This window comes from Tachyglossus aculeatus, chromosome 3 (assembly GCF_015852505.1).
Source record: "Tachyglossus aculeatus isolate mTacAcu1 chromosome 3, mTacAcu1.pri, whole genome shotgun sequence".
In the NCBI taxonomy this organism is placed as follows: Eukaryota; Metazoa; Chordata; class Mammalia; order Monotremata; family Tachyglossidae; genus Tachyglossus; species Tachyglossus aculeatus.
The window spans coordinates 24,893,785-24,910,180 of record NC_052068.1 but is presented as its reverse complement, the minus strand read 5'-3'; the positions used below and the strand labels follow the sequence as shown (position 1 = coordinate 24,910,180).

General features: G+C 45.5%; 1 protein-coding gene across 15 annotated transcripts in view; it reads right to left on the bottom strand.

Moving 5' to 3' along the window:
• SORBS1 (sorbin and SH3 domain containing 1) overlaps positions 1-16,396 on the bottom strand; it is a 132,072-nt gene that overhangs the window by 69,841 nt on the left and 45,835 nt on the right. For 13 of the 15 annotated variants that reach the window (XM_038743535.1, XM_038743536.1, XM_038743542.1 and 10 more), the window contains 4 exons: positions 14,865-15,012; positions 7,389-7,418; positions 3,940-4,115; positions 3,131-3,194 (listed from right to left, as the gene is read on the bottom strand). In XM_038743535.1, the coding sequence (XP_038599463.1) occupies positions 3,131-3,194; positions 3,940-4,115; positions 7,389-7,418; positions 14,865-15,012 (418 nt within the window). The remainder of the gene's footprint in view (positions 1-3,130; positions 3,195-3,939; positions 4,116-7,388; positions 7,419-14,864; positions 15,013-16,396) is intronic. The other 2 variants (XM_038743541.1, XM_038743547.1) reach the window with 1 other exon arrangement.

Here is a 16,396-nt window from a genome sequence, read left to right as displayed (position 1 = left end):
CAGCTTTGCTCGGGGAGGTGTCACCAAGGCTGGGCTTAGGACATTACAACATAAGATGACTTTATTTAGAAATGGGCTCTCTATTTTTAGAAAAATTTTGAAAATGGGCAATAAGTTCACTTGCAAAATTGCGGAGACAAACATTCAGGAACACTAATGGTGAAGCATTCCATACTTTTTACATATCTGTGATTTTATGTATTTATATTAATGTCTGTCTCCCTCTCTAGACTGTAATCTCACTGTGGGCAAGGAATGTGTCTGTTACGTTGTTCTTTCCCAAGCGCTTAGTACAGTGCTCTGCACATGGTAAGTGCTCAATAAATGTGTCTATATAGGCATAATAATAATGATGGCATTTGTTAAGTGCTTACTAAGTGCAAAGCACTGTTCTAAGCATTGGGGAGGTTACACGGTGATCAGGTTGTCCCACAGGGGGCTCACAGTCTTCATCCCCATTTTACAGATGAGGTAACTGGCACAGAGAAGTTAAGTGACTCGCCTGAAGTCACACAGCTGACAAGTGGCAGATCCAGGATTCGAACCCAGGACCTCTGACTCCAAAGCCCGTGCTCTTTCCACTGAGCCACGCTGCTTCTCTATGTAGCCACTAGCTAAGAAGCTAAGAAGCCACTAGCATGAAAGTTGTGAATACTTTCCTGAGGGTGCTATTGCAAAATAGCAAACAAAGATAATTTCAGTGGATGTTAACTGGAAAATCATCACTTGAGGCTCAAAAGGCCATTTGGCAGGGGGTGGGTGGAAGGGGAAGGGGGCCATCTACAAACAGGAAGGTCAGACACCCTGCTTCCAGCCACACAGAAAACAGATTGAGCTCTGCAACCTGGCCTTGGGCTGGGGCTGTGCCAATTCACTGCCGGCCAGTTTGACACAAACCTGAAGTGGTAACTTCTTCAGTTCCACGATTTAATACCTGCCCTCTGTCCCCCGAAGACATGAGCCCCATGTGGGGTGAGAAATGTGTCCAACCTCATTATCTTGTATCTACCACATACAGTGCTTGGCACATAGAAAGTGCTCAATATTATTATCAACACCATCATCACTATAGGAACGATCCAGCTGTCGGCTGATGTTTGGAGTGTGTGCAGAGGCTAAACACGCTCACTTTGTTGAGAACTGTCTCCCAGGCGAGGTTCTGTCTCAGGCTAAGTCTAAGAGGCTCAGGATGACAGAACATCCCCAGATCTGGAGGTACAACACAACCAGTTGAGTATTCTTTGGCATTAGGGGCATGCTGCCCTCCTGCCATTTCTCTAGCTCTAGGAGCATAATGTCTTCCCATTTCTCCAGTTCTGGGGTCGCGCTATCATCCCATTTCTCTAGCTCTAGGGGCATGAGAAGCAGTGTGGCTCAGTGGAAAGAGCTCGGGCTTTGGAGTCAGAGATCATAGGTTCGAATCCTGGCTCCGCCGCATGTCTGCTGTGTGACCTTGGGTAAGTCACTTAACTTCTCTGAGCCTCAGTTACCTCATCTGTAAAATGGGGATTAAGACGGTGAGCCCCACATGGGACAACCTCATTACCTTGTTTCCCCTCCCCAGCGCTTAGAACAGTGATTTGCACATAGTAAGCGCTTAACAAATGCCATTATTATTATATTGTCCTCCTGTTTCTCCAGTTGCCAGGGCATACTATCCTTCCATTTCTCCAGCTTTAAGGGAATGCTTTCCTCCTGTTTTTCCAGTTCTAGGGACACGCAGTCCTGTTTCTCTAGCTCTAAGGAAACACTGTCCTCCTGTTTCTCTAGCTCTAGGGGCACACTATCCTCCAGTTTCTCTAGCTCTAGGGGCACGTTGTCCGCCCATTTCTCCAGTTCTAGGGACACACTGCCCTCCTGTTTCTCTAGCCGATTGGTGATGATAATAATATAATTATAATACAATAATAATTGATGATAATAATAATAATGGTATTTGTTAAGCACTTACTATGTGCAAAGCACTGTTCTATGCATTGGGGAGATACAAGGTGATCAGGTTGTTCCACGTGGGGCTCACAATCTTAATCCCCATTTTACAGATGAGGGAACTGAGGCACAGAGAAGTTAGGTGACTTGCCCAAAGTCACACAGCTGACAATTGGCGGAGCCGGGATTCGAACCCATGACCTCTGACTCCCAAGCCCGGGCTCTTTCCAGTGAGCTACGCTGATAATACAGCCTAAGCGCAGTGCCAGATTCCAATGCCAATTCACATAGGGGTCATACCGTGGAGCCAAGGGGAGGTGCTTCTGGGTATTTCCCCAGACTCCTCATATTATGTTCCATGCACTGTTCTAAGCATGGGGTAGATACAGTTTGGACACAATCTCTGTCCCACAGGGGGCTCACAGTTCAAGAGTTCGAGAAGCAGCATGGCTCAGTGGAAAGAGCCCGGGCTTTGGAGTCAGAGGTCATGGGTTCAAATCCCGGCTCCGCCACTTGTCAGCTGTGTGACTTTGGACAAGTCACTTCACTTCTCTGGGCCTCAGTTACCTCATCTGTAAAATGGGGATTAAGACTGTGAGCCCCCCCGTGGGACAACCTGATCACCTTGTAACCTCCCCAGCGCTTAGAACAGTGTTTTGCACGCAGTAAGCGTTTAATAAATGCCATCAATATTATTATTATTAAGAGTGGGGAAGGTAACTGAGGTACAGAGAAGTGTAGTGATTTACCCAAGATCACACAGAGGGCAAGGGTTGGAACCAAACCACTCTAGACTGTAAACTCTCCCACTAGACGGTAAACTCACAGTGGGCAGGGAATGTGTCTGTTTACTGTTGTATTGTACCATCCCAAGCGTTTAGAACGGTGTTCTGCACACAGTAAGTGCTCAATAAATACAACTGAATGAATGAATGAATGAATGGAACCCAGATCCCCTCACTCCCAAGCCCACCGCTCTTTCCACTAGGCTACTCTGCTTCCTCTATGGCTTGGGCAACACATAGCTGAGCTCAGGCAACTAGATTGATACCAGGCAACCCGTCAGACATCTGAACTCTAGCTTAAACCCTAGACCCGGTGTTATAGGCATCAGCAAGAATATACTGACCCCGACCACGTCAATCATCACAGTGACCCTTCAGAATCACCAAATCAAACAAAGCGACCCTTATGACAGTACCTCTATTTAGCTTGTGGATCTGTTTAAACATCGTCTTGTACCAGTCTTTTGATCGCTCAGTGTTCTAGTTTGAAAACAAAACAAAACAATAAATTAAGACATCGGAGAGTCAAAACAATAAATTAAGACATCGGAGAGTGTCAGAAGCATTGAAGGACTACATTCTGAAAAACACTGGAATGCAAATCCCCAGGACATTCTGTGGTGCTTAAGTACCTGGCATATACCTGGTAGGACCGATCCCAGAATCCTGTGGGATTTCAGGGCTGAAACTGTACAGAGGAGTCGGGCGTGGGAGACTCAGTTGGTGGGAAGCTACATTGGGAGGCCCACCACGGCCCTAGGTTAACTACTGTGTAGTGCTTTCTCTGCAGGCTGGTTCATTTAACTTCCCCTGAGGGGTAAGCACTCAAGCCCAGGCACAGAGGGCTGGAGAGGGAAGAGAAGTGCATGGGAGAATCCATGGCTGAACCAGGAATCCGGAAGCCCACTCCTGACAGAGTGAGACAGAGATCTCTGAACCAGAGAGAAAGGGAGGGGAGAGGGGAGCGATCTGAAACACCCCAGATCCTCACGAGTGCGCCTCATGACCAACAGCAACTCAGATTTTGATCAACCTCCCTTCTGCCAGCTCCCTTTCTGGCCTGGTCAGCACTGGCTAGAGCTGCTACCTTGCTACTTGGTCGCCACCGCTTCCCATCATGTGGGTCCCTTGGCTACATTTAGGGTGCATTTAGGGCACATTCGGGCTCATTGGTGCTTGGGTTTAAGCCAGGGATGGGAAGAGACTTCAGCTGTGGTGCTCGTACCCTCAGGGGAATGCCAACATCATCCATGGAGACATCACTGGGGCACGGGGGGCTCTTAACAGTTCTTCTACTGTCACCCGCGGCTGCTTTCTCAGCTCGGGGGCTGTGCTGAACAAGATTTTCCCGGCTTGGTGTTGACTCTACGTTCTCATCAGCTCTCCTCTCTGGCGCAGAATCTGGGAATGGACGGGAGATGGGGTTAAGTTTCTTTTTATTATCAATGTCAAATGGCACGTGGTCCCTTTGGGATCAAACCAAATAAGAGCCCAATATTGATAGGACAGAATATTTGGGTGGTGAAAGAGTCTTGGAATTTCTTAATCGGAAAAGGGTTCCCTAAGAGTAGTGCTTCCCAGCTGGTGGGCCCCAGAATTTTGTCTCAGCATCATCTTTAATTTCACTGTGGGCCACTTTAACTTGGAACCTAGCCTAAATGGGCGAGGGGAAACCCAAGAAAGTGCCACCAGAACTGGTCTGATCCCACCCAACCAGGTTGGGAGACACGGACACAGAAAATGTTGATTTGAGTACAAAACTAATCAGGCCTCCACAAGACATGAACTGCTGATGGTTTAGCCACAGCTGGAATTTTCTCTCCACAAGGGTGTGATTGGTATGATTCACCGTCAGCCCAAAATGTTTTCAAATGTACAAATTTGGGCTTTGGAAAAAAATGTACAGGGCACAATTCGGGAGGAGAGGCAGAACCTGTGCCAGGAGAGTGGGCATATGACATATTCAGCCTGAAACGAAGTTCACAAAGATAAATACCGGCTTCACAGATGAATTTGAAACCACTTCACAGAGCAACCCTTCAACCCTGTAAGGGGTTCTGGGAGAAGCTCGAAGCATTCCGGGTCTGCCTACAGAGCTGGGTTCCGAGCAGCCTCCTCCCCCTGGACAGGGAGACACATTGGCTCCTTTCCATTTCACATTCTGTCCCATCAAATGCTCATGGGCTATTCTTGGTTCGATGGCATGACATGTATTTCAGGAAGAGGAAGAACAACAACAAGTACATGCACACATACATCTTGCCCCTAGACATCAAAGCTGGAATGATTCAAGACAAAGCGTAACATGCTAGTTCACAGGGAAAAGCAGCCCAGCCTGACAGCACATGTTGCTAACCCAATTTCTACAGCAAAATTCAGTATGACACTTGAGATACTTGTTGCTACCAGACTCTATGTAAAGAGTTGTTTTATTTATAACAGAAGGAGCGTGAAGAAGCAGCAACACCAAGTGGAAAAGGCTCGGGCCTGAGAGTTAGAGCCCAGGTCCTCTAATTGTAGCTCTCTGACCCTGGGCAAGTCACTTAACTTCTCTGTGCCTCAGTTTCCTCATCTGTAAAATTGGGATTCATTACCTAATCTTCCTCCTACTTAGACTGTGAGCTTCTAGTGGGACAGGGAATATGCTCGACCTGATAATCTTGTATCAAACCCTGCGCTCAGTTCAGTGTTTGGCATATTGTATGTGCTTAACAAATAGCAGTTATTATGAAAAATCTGAAGCACAACTTCTGTGAGGAGCTTTCTGCCCACCAAAAATCCCCATCCCTGGCACTATATCCTGGTGATAGGAGCTTTTTCTTAGCCTCTTCTATATCTTTTAGTGTGCTCCTGCCTATCTTTATGGGAGAGCAATCACTCTGCTCCTGAGAAGGGGCTCCAAACAGTAAAGGAACTGGCAGCATTTCACATCTGGATGGCCCAATTTTGCACATCTGATTCCAAGACAAGGGAAAGGGATCGGCTCTTTTCCCACTACCTTCTCTCACTACAACTCTAAAGCCAACCTAGTCACCAGGCCTTACCCTCGTGTCTCTTGCCATCGACCCCCTTGCTCACACCCTCCCTCCTGTGTGGAGTTTCTTCTTTCACAACTGACAGGCCACTACTCTCCCCATCTTCAAAGCCCTACTAAAGTTACATCTCCTCCAGGAAGCCTTCCTTGACTAATCTCTCACCTCCCCACTGTTATTTCCCTCCCTACAGCATCATTTATTTTTTATTAATGATGTGTATTTATCTATAATTCTATTTATTTATAATGATGCTGCTGATGCCTGTTTCCTTGTTTTGATGTCTGCCTCCCCCCTTCTAGACTGTGGACCCATTGTGGGCAGGGACTGTCTTTATTTGTTGCTGAATTGTACATCCCAAGTGCACACTGTAAGCACTCAATAAATACGAATGAATGGGTACTCATCCCTTAAGCACCCTGGGATTCATCCCTCCCTCCACTCTCCTTTTGCACATATATTTATGCTCAGTTGCTTCCCTACCTCTAATTTATTTTAATGTCCATCTTCCCAGCTGGACTGTTAAGGTCTCTGAGGGCAGGAATCATGCCTAATTAGTAATTAATAATAATAATTATGGCATTTGTTAAGCGCTTATTATGTGCCAGGCCCTGTACTTACTCTACTGCATTCTCCCAAGCATTTAGTACTATGTACTGCACAAAGTAGTGCTTAATAAACGCTACTGATTGATGGAGTGATTATGGTATGGAGGGAACCTTAACGGATCCGGGTCTTGGCTGGTAGGGAGGACAGGGGTGGTTCTGGTCCTGGCCTCTTCCACCACCCAAGTCCCCTCAAATAGCTGTCAGTGCCCTGGGGACCATCATGTCTGGCAGCCTGTGGGAAATCCCTTAGCCCACTCTTTTTTATTATTATTAATAGTAATATTAATAATAATGATATTTGTTAAGTGCTTACTGTGTGCCAAACACTGAACTAAACAGCAGAGTAGATCCCTGTCCCACATGGGGCTCACACCCTAAGTAGGAAGGAGAACAGAGATTTAATCCCCATTTCACAGGTGAGGAAATGGAGGCACAGAGAAGTGAACTGACTTACCCAAAGTTACAAGCAGACAAATGGCAGAGCTGGGATTAGAACCCAGGTCCTCTGACTCTCAGTCCCATGCTCTTTTCACTAGACCATGCTGCTTCGACTCTTTCCCTTCTCCTCATTTTCATCCCCTTCCACTCCTACCCACGACCACAGATTCTTCATTTCTTTCAGCTACTGATGGTATTTATTAAGTGCTTACTATGTGCCAAGCACTGTTCTATGCACTGGGGTAAATACAAGGTTATCAGGTTGTCTCATGTGGGACTCACGCTCTTAATCCCCATTTTACAGATGAGGTAACTGAGGCACAGAGAAGTTAAGTGATTTGCCCAAATCACACAGCTGATAAGTGGCGTAGCCGGGATGAGAACCCACGACCTCTGACTTCCCAAGCCCGTGCTCATTCCACTAGGCCACGCTGCTTCTCGTGCTTCTACGTAGAAAACTAAAGAAAATATGTGAAGCCATTCAGTCTTCTAGGAAATCCCATGGCCAAGGGTGCTGCCTGCCACTGGGCAGAGAAGGAGCAGCTTTGCTCCAGTAGAAAAGGGATTGGGAGGAAGAAAAGCCCCTCATGACCTACCTGTCAGGCTATTAAGCCGTTTTTGCTGTTCTGTGGGAAAGCAGAAACACAAAACACAACAAAAATCTGGTGAGACACAGAGTACATAGCAAAAGTTACAATGACAGGCAAAGGCTGTGGGGCATCCTTATAACCGGGACTCCCCCAAAGTCACCAGGATGCCTTGGGGACCACTTTCAATGGATTCAGAAGGACAACACGGCAACGTATACAAAAATAATCCCAAACTGCACATTCAGACGTACTTCCCTTCCAGTTACGCTCCTCCTGGGGTGTGTCCCAGGATGCGATACCTCATCTGCCCAGTTCTCAGGAACCACTACCCTGCTGGCCTGTGCTTCCTTTGCCTCAGCCTCTCCCCAGTTGCTAGCATTTAAATTGGGAAGCTTTGGGAGAAGAGTTGGGGGAAGAGGCAGAGCCGATCATTTATCTCCCATTGATGGATATCGGTTCGCTATCCACTAAACGGCAATCCTCAAAATGGCATCCTCAAGCAGAGGAGGAGGGGCTGGGACCCAACCGATCGGGGCCTGAACCAGTCTGGTCGGGGCTGTGGAATCGGGGCAAGCAGTGGGGGTTTAAGGGTAGCAAGACTTCAACAGAAAAGCTGCTCACTTGCCCACTTCCTCTTCCCCCTGGACCTGCCCGAATCCAGGGCAGCAGATCATCATCAATCGTATTTATTGAGCACTTACTATGTGCATAGCACTGTACTAAGCGCTTGGGAAGTACAAACTGGCAACATATAGAGACAGTCCCTACCCAACAGTGGGCTCACAGTCTAAAAGCAGATGACTATGGGCCCTTCTCCCTCTGCGGCAGGAACCTTTTGAGGAATAATGTTCAGCTGGTGATTAATTCACGCCCTCTCTTTCCTCCATTAAAGCTTTGCCAATCCGCCTCCAATGCCTTGATCCCTCATCCGACAAGTGACGCTCAAGTCAGAGCTTTATCCCCCTCTACATTTTGGGCAAGGAATGTGTCTACTAACTTGGTTACATTGTACTCTCCCAAGCGCACAGCAAGCGCTCAATAAATACTGCTGATTTACAGATTGTTGCACTGCTAAAAAAAAAAAAAAAAAAAGAACTGTCTTTGCAGCTTGGGAAATGCTAAGATATAAGTAGCCAGGAAATAAAAATATCACCTAGATCACCTGCTTCTAGCCTCAGCTGCTCTCTGGGAAATGGAGCCAGACTAAAGGGACTCATTGGAGAAGATGGAGAATGCAGGGATTGGAGGGAATGACCTACGGCAGTTCTGCTTCACCCCCACCTCCCCAGCATAGCTCCTGGAGAAGAAGCAGAGTACCACCCAATTTGTACTTCCCAAGCGCTTAGTACAGTGCTCTGCACATAGTAAGCGCTCAATAAATACGATTGATGATGATGGTGGGGAGAGGCAATCCTACATGGTAGATGAGGTATGGAAAATGAAATCAATCTAGCACACTGTGCCAAGAGGCCCAGAGAGAGGGAAAAGATATTGATCCAGAATCCCCCATCCCTTGCAGGAGGAAGAGGGTGACGGGCAAGGCTCGTCCATCACCTCAGGGGATCGGCCCTAAAATTGGGTGCTACGAGGAAACGATTCTCCTTGGATTTTGTCCACTGGTGCCCTCCCAAAGGCAGTGGGCAGAGGAGAGGGCATGCCTAGTTGAAGGGGCACCTTGGCTTCCTTACTCATATTTGGGGCTGAGAATGCAGCTGGCTCATTCTCCCCTTTAATCTGAGGTAAGTGGAAAGCAAGGAGGAAGATTCTTGCTCCTCTGCACCTGGCAGAGGGGAGAATCTAGCGGGACGTTTCCTACATAACTTCCAAATGGTGTTTTGCGGAGTTGAGGGTGAGAAGTGTCAAGATCATCGCCCTGCATACCAGAAGAGTCTGAGTTAAGTGTAACTCTTTCCATGTAGGGGCAAAAGCCTCTTTTGGAATGAGTGATCTAGGTCCCGGGCAGTGGGGGAGAGGTACCGGCCCTCCAAGAAATTCTGTAATAGTTATTTCAGAAATCATGTTTACAAGCAGTGTGTATTTATAAAGTCACACACAACTGCCAGGTTGGGGAAATGCCAAGGCAAAGCTGAGGCATTTGACCGACCTGAACGCCATTTATGGTAAGACGGTCCTGCCTTCGCAACATGACGGGGATTATTAAAACAAGGCCCAGAGGGCCTCGGGACTCCGGGAACACTCCCTGCTTAGCGCCTGCAGTGTTCGCTCCTCTCCGGCTGCCAGAGCCAGATTCCCCAAGTCGGATTTGGTTGATCTTTTGTTGCCCTTGAGCTTCGTCTACAGGCCTGGAGGTTCTCGCCTAAAACGGGCTCAGTTTGCTCCCATAATGGGCAGAGTGCCGTTTCTCCCACCCCTCCGCACGCCGGCATAGACAGGTCAAGCAGCAACTCTCTTTTCCCTTGCAACTGGCTCGTTCTTTTTTAATAACTGTGGTATTTGTTATGTGCTTAGTATGCACTAAGCACTGTTCTAAGCACTGGGGTAGATACAAGGTAATCAGGTTGGACACAGTCTTAATCCCCATTTTACAGATGAGGTACTGAGGCACAGAGAAGATAAGTGACTTGCCCAAGGTCACACAGCAGACACGTGGTGAAGCTGGGATTAGAAAGCACATCCTCTGACTTCCATGAGGCTATACTGCTTCTCACCTCTTTCTAGGTGTACTCCAAACTGAGAGGGAGAATGAGGGACAGACTGGGGAAGACGACAGAGAGAGGGAATTTCTCCTTCTCCTTGACCCAAGAATCCCAAATTCCCTGGCACAGAGGGGGAAAAACTTGCTGATATAGCCGGAGAAGCAGTGTTGCCTAGTGGACAGAGTCAGAGTGGGAATCAGAAGAACTGGGTTCTAATCCCGGCTTTGCCGCTTACCTGCTGTGTGACCCTGGGCAAGTTACTTAACTTCTCTGTCTCAGTTCCCTCATTTGCACAATGGGGATTCAATATTTGTTGTACCTCCTACTTGGACTGTGTGCCCCGATGATCTTCTATCTACCCCAGCATTTAGTATAGTGCTTAGCACCTAGTAAACACTTAAACACCACAATTATTATTATCATTGTCATTTATATAACTTCTACACGGTGTTTTCTGTTGTGGAGAATTGTGAGTACAGCCCAAAGGCAGGCAGGCATCCTGTATGTTTAGGAGCCCACCTCCCCACCTTCTTGATGCAGTCATGATGTCTGTACAGGGCAGGACATATGTTGCCAATGTTGCCAATTTGTACTTCCCAAGCACTTAGTACAGTGCTCTGCACATAGTAAGCGCTCAATAAATATGATTGATGATGATGAAATTCTCAGCTGCTGCCGAGTTGCCCCGTGGGTGTAGCTCCTCTGGGGTGGGGGTGAGGGGGGAAGGGAAAAGTGGACCCCAACTCTCCCACCCTAAACTTGGCAAAGGGAAGAACATGGGAAAGGGATGTGGAGAAGCCTCTTTTTCGCTTGGCAATTGGGCTTTCCATCACTATGGTGAAGGAGGGAAAAAACAAACAAAATAAATTCTGTGACCCTAAAGGCGGCGGTAGCTTGTTGGAACGCAACAGGGCCAATAATTTACTGCTTTAGGCTCCCAAGGGAAAATGAAGCTATTTTCTGAAGGGGTCACTGCCTCTTTGGCCCAGAACTTGCTTCTGTCAGGGAATAAAGGGTATCCAATTTATGGCCGGAGAGGATCTTGCTTGCTTGCTTGTTAACTCAAAGACCAGCGTGTTCTAGAGGAAAGAGCATGGGCCTACGAGTCAGAAGATCTGGGTTCTAATCCTGGTTCTCCCATTCATCTGCTGTGTGATCGTGGGCAAGTCACTTCACTTCTCTCTGCCTCAGTTTCCTCAATTGCAAAATGGGGATTCAATAGACTGTGAGTCCCAAGCAGGACAGGGACTGTGTCCAACCTAATTAACATCTATCCACACCAGCGCTCAGAGCTGTGTTGGACACATAGTACGCAATTAACATGCCATAAAAAAATAGTCCAATCTTCCGTGAAAGATAATGTTCACAATGGGGAATTTACTACCAGGGGACATCCTGTGTGGGTCCTGATGCAATGTCCATGGGAGAAGGCTATGGGAGAAATTCTGCGAACCTAAGACCACTCTCCCTTTTAGCTGTATTCGCTCTTCTCTTCTGGTCACCTCAGTCTTCCCCAGGCTCTGACCTACTTGTCCCATCAACAAAGAAAACCATGATAAAAAGCATAAAAAGAAGGACATACAAGCAGATACATGGGGAGACAGGAGAGGAGAAAGGTGATGGGTCCACTGATTATTGTGCCACACTATGGCTGGGTCAGCCTATCATTCAATTGTATTTACCAAGCGCTTACTGTGCGCAAAGCACATCACAAAAGAGACATTCACAGAAAGAGGAAAAAAGATCCATAATTGCTGCACAATCATGGAACCACTTCCAACAAATCTCATGCATAAGCACTTCCAACTTCAGCAACTTAGTCATGCCAATAGGAACTTCCCGCTCTTCTTCACTCCCCCACCCCTCTCAACTCCCCTGTGCTTGAACAGAAACACAGGTTTGAGTCTTGGCCAATTCAGCTCATTTCTACCTCTGAACTTGTTGCATCCCTTTATAAAACTGGCAGCGTCCTTCCACCATTTTCCTCTTTTGGAGAACGCCATTTGAATGAAAAATCAAATTCCTATAATTTTTAGAAGCTGAAATCAGCTCTTGCCCAGAAGAGGCATGATCGCTATTGAGGGGTTTTATGCTAATTATCAATTTGGGAACTTTAAAATAAAAAATGTTACCAAATCCTCCCGTGATTCTTAAAAAACAACCTTCTAAGATAAAAAAAATTGGGGAGGATGGATTCAGGCCATTTTTATGGAATGAGTCCCAGAAACAGTGGCAGCTTAAATGAGTTGCATCAGCTGGAAAATCCAACCACGGATCCCACAAGAGTGTGCCAGTTCTGTACTGGCAGAAAATTTCACTGTGTACAACAGTCATTCAATACAGAAGAAACCCTGTAAGGAAGTGAAGCTATAGGACTGCAGTATGAATCTCAAAGGAAGCTCCCAAAAATCACAGGGAATAACTGCAGTTTGAACACATGTTATGATGGCTTACCTCAGTCATTTTCTCATTTAGTTAAATCAATCAATCAAAAATATTTATTGAGGCTTACTGTGAAAAGAGCAATATACTAAGCACTTGGGAAAATACAAAGCAACAAAGTTGGCAGATATGATCCCTGCCTTCAATGAGTTTACAGTCTAGAGATTGTAAACCAGTCACATTTAGCTAGCCTTGCCACTGTACTTGAGAGCAATGTGATCTCTTTCAGATCTTGCACCTAGATATTTTCTGAAGTAGTAGTAATGGCATTTTTTAAATGCTTACTGTGTGTAGCACTGTCCCAAGCACTACGAAATCATTTACAGGTATAGGAAAAACCAAGAACGTTATCCCTCAAGAAGCTCACGATCTATTAATGGCTTGTTTTGAGTTAGCGACTGATGGCAAGGGAAGAAAAACAAGCTTATTCACTTCCTCTCTTTCAATCCACTCTAGTGGTCTCCAACTGGATTTTTCTAAGGGCCAGATCTAGATCTTGAATTGATTTCTTTGCATATTACTTGTCTGGATAAACTTTTTTTGGTCCCAACTCTTAAGCCAGTGCTCAGACAATTCTCAAATTAAAATGTTATTACTATTGCTTTTATGGTTGTCATTTAATCACTGTGATATCTACTCATTTATTCATTCAAAATTGTATTGAGTGCTTACTGTGTGCAAAGCACTGTACTAAGCGCTTGGGAGAGTACAATACAACAATAGGCACAATTTCTACCCACAACAAGCTCACACCCTACTTGCCAGGCACTGTATTAAGCACTGGGGTAGATACAGGGTAATCGGGTTGGGCATAGTCCCTGTCCCACATAGGACTCATTTTAATCCCCATTTTTACAGATGAGGTAATTGAGGCCCAGTAAAGTTAAGTGACTTGCCCAGATGAGGAGCCAGGATTAGAATCTAAGTCTTTCTAATTCCCATACCTGTGCTCTATCCACTGCCCAGGATGCTTCTTTGAGTCCTTTCAATTTTTCCTAGTCACCCATCAGCCCTGCCTCAGCTCCCCTTTCCCAGCAATGGAGAACATACAAGAGAGAACAAGAACCAGGGATGAGAGTAATGGAAACCATCAAAAGGATGCAACCTAGAGAAGCCTAAGAGACCGGTGCCAGCCTCCAGGCAGAGACGCATTAGAATATCCTGACAGCCTTCAGACTTCCTGACTCTACAGTTTGAACACATTTTCTAATCTCTTGGGAGATTCTTACTCATCCCCATTCACTGCTGCCCATGGAACAGTGTTGACTTCACTCTGCTACCGGGATCATTTTTCTTAAAAAATGCTCAGTCTCCATTTCTCCACTGCTCAAGAGCCTCCAGTTGGTTGCTCATCTACCTTGGTATCAAACAAACTCTTTGCCATCGGCTTTAAAGCATTCAATCAGCTCACTCCCTCCTACCTTACCTCGCTAATTTCCTATAACAGCCCAGCCCAAACACTCTGCTCCTCTAGTGCCAAAATGCTCACTGTGCCTCAGTCTCATCAACTTGCTACTGAACCCGTGCCCACATCCTCCCTCTGGCCTGGAATTCCCTCCCCCTCTACATATGCCAGACCACCATTCTGCCCACCTACAAAGCCTTATTAAATTCACATCTCCTACAACAGGCTTTCCCTGATTAAGCCCTCTATGTGCTTGGCCATAACAAATACCACAATTACTATTATTACCCCTCGAGGCCAGCAGGTAAAACTGTGAAGCACTTACTAATGTGTCAGGCACTGTACTAAGCACTGGGGTAGACACAAGCTAATCAGGTTGGACACAGTCCAAGTCCCACATGGGGCTCGCAATCTTAACCCCCATTTTGCAGATGAGGTAACTGAGGCTCAGAGGAGTGAAGTGACTTGTCCAAGGACACATGGTAGGCAAGTGGCAGAGCTGGGATTAGAACCCAGGTCTTTCTGACTCTTGGCCATGCTGCTTCCCCAAATGCCTCTGCAGAGTTCGTTTCTAGGCTGTAAGTTCATTGTGGACAGGGAACTTGTCGCTAATTCTGTTGTACTGAACTCTCCCAAGTGCTTAGCACAAAGTAAGTGCTCATTAAATACTACTGATCGATTGTAGAGGGAGCATGGATGAGAAGGGAGCCAATGTGTGTTCAGGTGAGGTGCTTTGGTAACCTTTTCCTACTAGCTTCATGTCCAATTAGTTCAGATAATTGATTTTCTTCTGCAATCAAAAGAGAGTCTGTCCTCCTCGGGCTGAAGAAGAGCAAAGGAGGGCAGCGTGGAGACCGGGGTGTAAAATCGAGAATGTATGAGCATTTTCAGGGCTGGTAGATATCAGAACTACTTGTGAGTTAGAACATAATCTTAGGCCCAATTATGACTAAACCAATCTGCAGCAGGCATACCTACCTCGGTTGTGCTGCAAAAGTACGATGGTAGGATTAACGATAGTCGTGGAAGGATATGCTGAGGAAGGCTTGCTGACAGGTGTGAAGGATATTTGAGTATCAGTCTTAGTGTGGCGTGAAGAGATTTCATTTACCAGAGGATATGGACCCTGAAAATAAAAGTACGATACATTGCAATTGATCAATATTGGGTCAACCATGAAGACTGATAGGAAATTTACAGGTACAACTATCTTAACCGTACAAGGAATTGTAATAGAAGAAAGGCAAACTTGTCTTTCCTGCCATATATATAATTTACCGATAAATCAAGTCAAAGTTTAACAAAAAATTATGTACTGCAACCAAAATGGTGATCTAGGCATACAGTATCTCCCGACAACAGCCGTGGGTCAGTGTGTTATTGAAATAAAGAGTTTTTTTTCCCAAGAGAAAATTCAGCATCAAAGAAGTTTAACATGCAAAACTCGTGCAACTTGGAATGCAACCCAAGGTCAACATCTGGTTTCATTAGGAAAGTTGGAAAAAGTTTAGTACCATTGTTTATGGACACACAGGACAGAATGACATGGGTACAACAACAATGCAAGAGCAGGAAGAGTGAATCCAATGGTATCCTCAGATAGAAGACGTATCACTGGCTTGACATCAGTAACTGACGTAATTGGAGGCCAACTCCAAGTTCTGGAAACTTTTCCGGTCTCTTAGCAATTGTTCTCATTATCCAAGGATCTGAGTGGCAGCTCACAGCAGCCCCTGGAAGGGGACAATATATAACTACCCAGCCCAGATAGATGATGTCTATTCTTTCCTTAAAGTTCTCCACGGATGAAAGTATCATAAGCTTTGTTGGAAGCCCATTTGATTCAAAAAATATTTTCTTGGGTCTAACATATATTTTCTGCTTTGAACTTCTCTGTTCCTCAGTTTCCTCATTTGTAAAATGGGGATTCAATACCTGTTCTCCCTCCTATTTAAAATGTGAGCCCATGAGAGACCTGATGATATTGTATCTAACCTAGAATGTAGTAGAATACTTGGCACATAGTAAGCGCTTAACAAATACCACAATTATTATATAATAATATAGATGATTTAACCCCAACAGCTATGTGCTGATGCGGAGTACTACTTAGAGAACCTTTACTCAGAATAGGTCGGGGGGGAAAAAATATTCTTTAATCTTCTGAAAGGGTCTAGAATCTTAGATTTTTTTCACCTATTTTAATCCAAAACACTCTTTTTAAATAGTATGATTAAACTTCAAAAGGCCCCCAAGATCTAATTTTTAAACTTTTGGTGTGTTCCTTAACACTTCCACTGCTAAATGAGCCTTGAGTTGATTTATAAAATCATTCTAATTTTGGCTCAGTCAATTTAGGTTTATTTAGGCATTTGTGGTAAATAGTCGATCGATATCTCTATTGGCATCAAGAGAATGATACTGGTCGATGTATTTTGAGATATGAAAAAAAAACTGGAAGGCTTCTTTTTTATAAATCCACCAATTATTTTTTTAACCTAGGGAATTTC